The sequence below is a fragment of the Dipodomys ordii genome, unplaced genomic scaffold, assembly GCF_000151885.1.
Source record: "Dipodomys ordii isolate 6190 unplaced genomic scaffold, Dord_2.0 Scaffold13, whole genome shotgun sequence".
In the NCBI taxonomy this organism is placed as follows: domain Eukaryota; kingdom Metazoa; phylum Chordata; class Mammalia; order Rodentia; family Heteromyidae; genus Dipodomys; species Dipodomys ordii.
This window is the reverse complement of record NW_012267229.1, coordinates 13,663,943-13,672,623: the sequence shown is the minus strand read 5'-3', so window position 1 is coordinate 13,672,623 and position 8,681 is coordinate 13,663,943. Positions and strand designations below refer to the sequence as shown.

The 8,681-nt window shown below is 45.5% G+C and overlaps 1 protein-coding gene across 1 annotated transcript in view; it reads right to left on the bottom strand.

Annotated features, from left to right (window-relative positions):
* Window positions 1-6,779, bottom strand: part of Kif3b (kinesin family member 3B) — a 16,543-nt gene extending 9,764 nt beyond the window's left edge. The window contains exons 1-4 of the mRNA XM_013010672.1: window positions 5,320-6,779; window positions 2,328-2,429; window positions 2,007-2,129; window positions 1,786-1,904 (exon numbers count right to left, since the gene is read on the bottom strand). Coding sequence (XP_012866126.1) covers window positions 1,786-1,904; window positions 2,007-2,129; window positions 2,328-2,429; window positions 5,320-6,723 — 1,748 coding nt within the window. The 5' untranslated portion in view covers window positions 6,724-6,779. The remainder of the gene's footprint in view (window positions 1-1,785; window positions 1,905-2,006; window positions 2,130-2,327; window positions 2,430-5,319) is intronic.
* Between the last annotated feature and the right edge of the window lie 1,902 nt (window positions 6,780-8,681).

Below are 8,681 nucleotides of genomic sequence, written 5' to 3'. Positions count from 1 at the left end.
AAAAAAAACAAATTAGAAAGTAAAAAGTCTCCCTGTAGTCCCAAGCTGGAAAACTGGCCACTTTAACAAACCAGGATGAAAAGCAGGAACAATTTCAGTCTCTTAATGCACTAAGAATGAAGACTATTCCTGAGAAGATTCTCTACATAACCAGTGCTGAGGCAAAGCATCAAACAGCTGGGGCATGATGATATACACCTGTAATCTCAGCTCTTAGGAGCTGAGGCAAGACTATAAATTTGAGGCTAGCCTGGAACACACATCAAGATCCTGAATGAATGATTGAATGAATAAATCAAATTAGGCAACTAGTTTGCATCTCTCCACAGTGGTGACTATTCCTATCTCTGCAACCATGCTTCCAAACCTCAGAAAGGATATAAGCCCAAAGGGTGTTACTATGAAACACAGAACAAATACCACAGAGGTATAGGGTACATAGAAGTCCAGACTGATTCACTGTTTATTCAAAAGATACAAAAAAGATATAGGGCTGGAGGCATAGAGCAAGTGGTAGAGTGCTTGCCTAGAAGTAGAAAAGATCTGCCAGGCACGGGTGGCTCACGCCTGTAATCCTAGCTACTCAGGTTAGCTGAGATCTGAGCACTGCGGTTCAAAGCCAGCCCGGTCAGGAAAGTCTGTGAAACTCTTATCTCTAATAAACCACCAGAAAACCAGAAGTGGGGCTGTAGCTCAAGTGGTAGAGCACTAGCCTTGAGCTGAAGAGCTGAGGGACAGCACTCAAGCCCAGCAGAATTCAAGCCCCATTACTGACAAAAAAAAAAATGTATAAAGCATCTGAGTTCTGCCAGCCCAGGCAGAAAAGTCCATGAGACTCTTATTTCCTCTAGCAAAAAGCAGAGGGGAGAGGGAAGGAGGTAGAAGAGAAGGAGGAGGAAGAAAATCTCAGCCAGAACTTGGTGGTTCACCCCTATAATCCTAGCTACTCAGGAAGTTGAGATCTGAGGATCACAGTTTAAAGCCAACATGGCCAGAAAAGTCTGTGAGACTCTTACCTCCAATTTGATTAACTACCAAAAAAGCTAGAAGTGCGGCTGTGGTTCACAAGTGGTAGAGAGCTACCATGAATACAAAAGCTTAGTAAGAACATCACCCAGGCCCTAAATTCAAGCCCTAGGACTGGTGAAAAAGAAAATCTTGCCCAGATCTCAGATTTCCAAAGATTCTCAAAGTGTACCTGAATCTAGTGCACTTGACTGTTCATTAGACCACTCAGAAAAATTTCACAAGAAGTGGAGCTGTGGCTCAAGTGGTAGAGCACTCGCCTTGAGCTGAGGAGCTCAGGGACAGGGCCTAAGCCCAGAGTTCAAGCCCCATGACCAACCAAAAAAAAAAAAAAGAAAGAAAGTAGAATGGAAGTGGGGCACTGGCAGTTCTCACCTATAATCCTAGCTACTCAGGAGGCTGAGATCTGAGGATCATGGCTTGAAGCCAGCCTGGACAGAAAAGTCCATGAGACTATTACCTCCAACACCACCAGAAAACAAAAAGTAGCGCTGTGCCTCAAAGTGGTAGAGCAGTATCCTTGAGCAAACAAGCTCAGGACAGCACCCAGGTGCCAAACAACAGGGGGAACATAACAGTATAGAAGAGAACTCGGTCACATCCTAGAGACAACTTTCTCAGGTATAAACAGAAAACAGTAAGGTGGTATAAGGTAAGTTGGCAAGAAGTGGACAGAGGACTTGTCCCCAAGGAGGTTTCTTGATAAATAAGGCCAGAGATCCAGCAGTGGCTGGAGGCTATGCAAGGTGCAGCACTTACTTGAGCTTTAGCTCCCGGGTGAGCTCATTCTGAGTCTGCTCCAGCTCTTGGCGCTCCTTGATGTGTTCTTCTTGGAGGTCGTGGATCTCAGCTTTCACTGCCTGAAGCTTGGAGAAGAGCTAGAACCAGGGAGAGGCAGGTGAAGAGAGGCCATCAAAGAACAGGGCTCTCCCTTGCTTCTAGGACTCAAGGCACCTTGCCTGGCCTCCATCCTTTCCTACCTTTTTGAGTTTTTTAGTTTTGATGTCCACCTCTTGCTGCAATGAGCTATATGTCTCTTTAAGTTCCAGGGTCTCCTCATCTCGACTTTCCATCTGTTGCTGGATTTCTCTTTCTCGACGTTTCTGAGCAACATCACAAAATTCATCAGCTTACTTAGAGACTATGCCAGTATAAGAGTAGGGGCTAGGTGATCCCGGTTAATCTCCAGCTAGCATGAAGCTGACACACATCACAACTCCATTCTCTTGGAGGACAGTCATATACCACAGAGATCAGCTGGTTGGCCCGCCCATTCTCCCCAGATAAAAATGCAAAATTACCTGCTCTGCAATTTCCTGCCGTTTCTGCTCCAGGATTTTCTGCTGTTCATTTGTATGGTCTACTATATTTTTTCCTCCAACAAGCAGTTTACTCTCCATGGCCTGAGTGAGAAACAAAGTAAATCCATCTTGTGACTGATCTCCCTCAGAGCCTAAGTTCTCACTGGGGAGTTGAGGAAGATAAAGAGCTCAAAATTGGCTGGATGTGGTAGTACAGACCTGTGGTCCCGCCAAACCAAGGCTGAGGGAAGAGGATTGTGAGTTAAAGGCCAGACTGGACTATATAAAAACACTGTCTCAAAAATACATAGCCGGGCACTGATGGCACACACCTGTAATACCAGCTACTCAGGAAGTTGAGATCTAAGGGTCACGGTTCAAAGCCAGCCCGGGCTGGAAAGTTCAAGAGATTCTTTTTTTTTTTTAACTGTATTCTTTTTTGGTCTTTTTTTTTCTTTTTTGGTACTGGGGAAATACCCAGAAACCTGCACTTGTTAGGGTAGCACTTTGCCACTGAGCTACATCCTTATCTCCAATAAACTAACCTCAAAAACCTGGAAGTAGTACCATGGTTCAAGTGGTAAACAAATAGCCAAGTGCCAGTGGCTTACGCCTATAATCCTAACTACTCAAAAGGCTGATATTTAAGGATCAAGATTCAAAGTCAACCCAGGCAGGAAAGTCTGTGAGACTCCTATCTCCAATTAGGGAGGGGAAAGGAGGGGAAAAGAGGGGAGAATAACTGGAAGAGAAGAGTAACTGAGCCTAGAACTGTGGTTTATGCCTACAATCCTAGCTACTACCGAGGCTAAAACCAAGAGGACCATGGTTAGAAACCAGTGTGGGCAGAAAAATCTGCGAGACTTCTCTAATTAACAAATAAAATGCTAAACTGTAGGCATGACTCAGTGGAGACTTGCCAACTATAAAGCTGAGTCAGAGCTCAAGTCCCTCAGTTAAACTCCTAGTTTAGACCCTGAGTTTAGTCTCCAGTACTCAAAACAAACAAAAACTGGGTAGCTGGTGGCATAGTTTAAGTGACAGAGTGCTTGCCTAGCAGACAAGATAACCTGGACTCAATCTCCAGAATAATATAGAAAGAAAAAAAAAGACACATTAACTGTGGCCCTGCTGCTATCTTTAAGTCTATCCTTTGAGGCTGTTTCCAAAACAAAGGACTAGATTACCAATCACCCCATATACATCCCTTCCATCTCTAAAACGTCTCATGTTCTGTGATTTTAAGAAAGAAAGAACGTCATTTTCCCAAAGACAAAGCACCTGAGAGGCAGTATGGCCTGTGGCAATGCTGAATCCAGCCACAGGAGGCCTCTGTGAGTTCCCCAAACACCCTAGGTGGTGCAGACAGCCTGCGAGTTCCTGGCCTTGGATAATAGCCTTGACTCTAAAAACTGGCATGCAAATCAAACACACAAATCAAGTATGGGCACACCAGTTACACTTGCAGTAGGGGAGTGAGGAAGTCTGACGTGGCAAGACATAAAGGTATCCAACAGTGTTCATAGGGGGGTCATTGTATTGTTTGCTTATTTTGAGTACTGGGTCTAGAGCTTGCCACAGTTCTCTACCACCTAAGCCATATCCTCAGTTCTTTTGCTTTTAGGTTGTTTTTTCTGATAGGGTCAAATGGTTCCAGGGGCTGGCCTCAAACCTTGATCCTCCTATCTCTACCTCCCAAGTAGCTGGGATTACAAGCATATACCACCATACCCAGTTCACATGGGGTCTTCTATTGTTATTTTCAAATAGTTATGCAAGGGGGCTATCATTTTACATGTACATTTTTATTCCATGAGGTCTTAAAAGTTAAGTGGAAAGTACTTTCAAAGTGTTAAGATATCTGGCTCCCCAGCGAAATAGCACATAACTCTGTGACAAGACTATAAAGCTCCAGAGAAGTCTCATGTAACACAGGTAGGGGACAAGAGACAACTTGTCACCTTTTTTTTTTTTGGTCAGTTGTGGGGCTTGAACTCAGGGCCTGGGCACTGTCCCTGAGCTTCTTTTGCTCAAGTCTAGCACTCTACCACTTGAGCCTCAGCGCCACGTCTGGCTTTTTCTGTTTATGTGGTATTGAAAAATTGACCCCAGGGTTTCATGCATGCTAGGCAAGCCCTCTACCACTAAGCCACATTCCCAGCCCCAACTTGTCACTTTTAAATTAATAAATATATATACATTTTAATGCAGAAACCAAAGTTTGCATGAATTCATGAAGAATACAACAACTCAAAAGACTTCTGGCTTGTGGTCAGCAGTGGACATCCAGACCTTCAGGGTCACTTCTCTCCTCTGCCATTAAAGCCTAGCTGGTTGCCAGTGTAATCCTAGCTACTCAGGAGGCTAAGATCTAAGGATCAAAGTTAGAAGTCAGCCCAGGCAAAAAAGTCCACGAGGCTCTTATAGCCAATAAAACTACTCAAAAAAGCCGGAAGTGTGCTGTGGCTCAAGTGGTAGAGCTTTTGCTTACTTTGAGCAAAATAAGCGCAGGGACAGCACCCAGGCCCAGAATTCAAGCTCCAGGACTGCTCCCTGCCCTCCACCCCCCTTCCTGCCTCCCCCACTAAAAAAATCCAATGGCAGTCCAGAGTCCAGTTACCCCAGGACACAATCACTGCTGCCAGAAGGAAAACACAAAACCAGGAGCATCTCTACACTCTAAATGCTGTTCTGCCTACCACTGAGCCACCTGTTTGGGGGTGTTTTTTGTTTTGTTTTGTTTTGTTTTTGCCAATCCTGGGGCTTGTACTCAGGGCCTGTGCACTGTCCCTGAACCTCTCTGTGCTCAAGGCTAGCACTCTATTACTTGAGCTACATTTCCAGATTTTTCTGTTTATGTGGTACGGAGGGATCAAACCCAGGGTTTCATGCATATGAGGCAAGCACTCTACCACTAAGCCACACTCTTGTACCATGTTTTGATAGAAGAAAGGCACTGATAGTGTAGTGGGCCCAAGGAAGGGCGTGGTACCTTGATTTTGGCGCCCAGCATCTCAGCAGCATCCTTCTCCCGCCGAAGGTCCTCCATCTTTTTCTCCTTCTCCTTCAGCAGCCTCATCTTCTCCTCTGCTACCAAGCTGTGGTCCTCTACAATAGCCCGCTTCTCAATCTCCAGTTTTTCTTGCTGTTCCCGCCAGTAATCATCCTTATCATCCCCTTCCTCCTCACCCTCTTCTCCCTCCTCCTCCTCCTCTTCCCCACCCCCACCACTGCCACCACCTTCCCTCCGCTTCTCTCGCCTCTTCCGCTTGCCAATGGAGCGTTTTTCCAGCTGGGCCTTGAGCCGAGCAATTTCTTCCTGGAATTCTCGAAGGAGGGCATCCTTTGGGTCCTCATTGACCCTAGGCTTGTTCTTAATGTTTTTGGCACGGTTGGCATATCTCAGGGTGGTCAGAGTCTCTTCTACATTGTAAGAGGCAGGCCCCACATTGGCGACCATCACAGTCTTGGCATTGCCACCAAGGGAATCTTGGAGAAGCCTGGTGAGCTTTGAGTCTCGATAGGGAATATGAGTGCTTTTGCCGTCTACCAGGGCGGAGATGACGTTCCCCAAGGCCGAAAGGGACAGGTTGATCTTGGTGGCTTCTTTCAGTCTTTCCCCTTGGGCACCAGTCTTGGCTTGCCGTTCACTGCCAGCAAGATCTACCAGGTTCAGTTTCCCTACACGGATGTGGTTTTCCCCATCAAGGCCCACCTCGCTGCATTCAATGGTGATAACGAAGATGGCATGAGAGCGGGAGCTATGCTCATTCATGTTGGTCGCACCTACAGATCGGTTCTGGTTCCCCACATTCATCACATGCTCAATCTCCTTGACGCTCTTGGTGACAAAGGAAGACAGGTCTTTGACATATACTCCAGTGTCGGGCCTCTCTTTGAGTTCGAGCCGTTTAGTCTGGTCCTTTGAGAGCAGGTCCCGAATCTCCTCCTGGTAGATCTCTAAGTAAGAAGCCCTGACCAGGTACTGCTGATTCTGTGACCGAGAGATGTGGGTGAAGATATGGTCAAATGAGTTGGGGATAACCCCTCTTTTTTCAGGGTCACCACGGACTCCTTCCATCGTGTAAGTTTTCCCAGTCCCCGTTTGTCCATAGGCAAAAATGGTCCCATTGAAACCCTGCAGTACGGAGTCCACAAGTGGTCGGAAGGTCTCATCATAGAGTTCAAACTGCTTGGCATTCCAGTCATAGACTGCATCAAAGGTGAAGGTCTTGGGCATCTCATGGGCAGTGCCTTTGGGGTTCTTCACAGACACCTGTCCCAGCTTCACGTCTACATCCACCACCTTGTCGTAAGAAGCGGCCTTTTCCTTGCCATTCATGGGCCGGCAGCGGACCACCACCCGGACTGACTCTGAGCTTTTGAGTTTTGACATGATGAACTTGGAGGGCAGTCTTTAGGGCTAGAATCCAAAGCAGCTCAGGATGCTAAAGCCCTACAAAAATTTAAAAAAGCCAAAACATTAAGTATAGGGGCAACTGATAGCAGCTGACACATACAAGTCATCTTTGCTTGCTAACTTTCCAACAGCCAAATTAATGACTTTCCAACACTATTTCCTCATGGGATCTTAACTCCAGTCCACCTAAACTGTTTAGCCTGTCTTCCTATCAATCGACACTTAGTATTTGTTATTCTACAGATGGAGGCAACTATAAATCTTTTTTTAAAACTTGGGTTAGCCAGGCGCTGGTGGCACAAACCTATAATCCCAGCTATTCAGGAGGCTGAGATCTAAAAATCACGGTTCAAAACCAGCTCAAGCAGGAAAGTCTGTGAGACTCTTTTATGTCCAATTAACCATCAGAAAACCCCAAATGGAGCTGTGGCTCAAAGTGGTAGAGTGCTAGCCTTCAGTGAAAAAGCTCAGGGTCAGTGCTCAGGCTTCAAGTTCAAGCTCCACAACCAACAAAACAAACAAACAAAAAAACTTGGGTAATTTTTTTAACTTTTTTTTTTTCAAGTCCTAGACTTGAACTCAGGTATGGGCACTGTCCCTGAGCTTCTTTTGCTCAATGCTAGCACTCTACCACTTGAGCCACAGCTCTGCTTCCTCCTTTTTTGGTAATTTACTGAAGATAAGTCTCATGGACTTTCCTAGCTGGGCTAGCTTCAAACATGATCCCAGATCTTCGCCTCCTGAGTAGCTGAAATTATAGGTGTGGGGCATCAGCACCCAGCTAGCCTGGGTGGTTTTGTGTATGCTGGTCCTGGGGCTTGAAGTCAGGGCCTGGGTACTATCCCTGAGTTTTTTTGCTCAAGGATAGCACTCTACTAGTTGTGACATAGCTCTATTTCAACTTTTTGTGTGTATGTGTATGGCAGGTTATTGGAGATAAGAGTCAGACTTTTTTTTTTGCTGAGTGTGGTGGCTCATGCTTGTAATCCTAGCTACTCAGGAGGCTGAGATCTGAGGATCAAGGTTCAAAGCCAGCCCAGGCAAGAGACTTTATCTCCAATAAAAACCACTTAGAAAACTAGAAGTGGCACTGTGGCTCAAGCGGTAGAGTGCTAGCCTTGAGCTGAAGAGCTGAGGGACAGTGCCCAGGCCCAGAGTTCAAGCCCCATGACCAACCAAAAAAAAAAAAAAAAGCGAGAGAGAGTGAGTCAGAATTTCTGTTTGGGTTGACTTCGAACAGTGATCCTCAGATCTTAGCTTCCAAAGTAACTATGAGTTATGGTGGCATGAGCCTCCAAACCTGGATGTTCTTACATCCTTGGAAGAAAGCAATTCAGTACTATCACAACTGACAACTGGCCTACAGGTAGATATCTCCTATAAAGACATAAAATAGTTGGTTATTTGTTGTGGCAGCTATTGTGGTATCAATACTGTGGACAATTCCAATCTCCAAAATGGGAAGCCTGCACACTTATTAAAAAGAATATGGTAAGCTTAACATGATTCTATCCCAAAATATGTTATTAAGGGAAAAAAGCAGGTGAGGAACAGTGTTTACCTAGCAGTAAGAAGGGGGTACGAGTTTTCTAGCATATGTGGTGAGCACTGGTGTAAATTATGGGCTCAGGCATGTATCACCATACCAAGCTGGGAACTTTTCTAAACAGGCAATTCAGGTGGTTAAGGCCCTTTGGAGACAGATCTCTCTCCCTTACCTGTTCTCTAGCCACTCACTTCCCTGCCCACAGGCAAGTATTCTCAGATTTTTGATCCTCCTGAGACAGTTGATGCATAACAAGTAAGTACATATTACCTGCTCATCCCTCATTTTATACAGGCATGTATCCAGTCCTCTAGGGTTCTGTATATACCTTTTTATTTCTCATTATAACCTATCTTGGAGTTTGCTCTCTCAATAAATAGAGCTACCT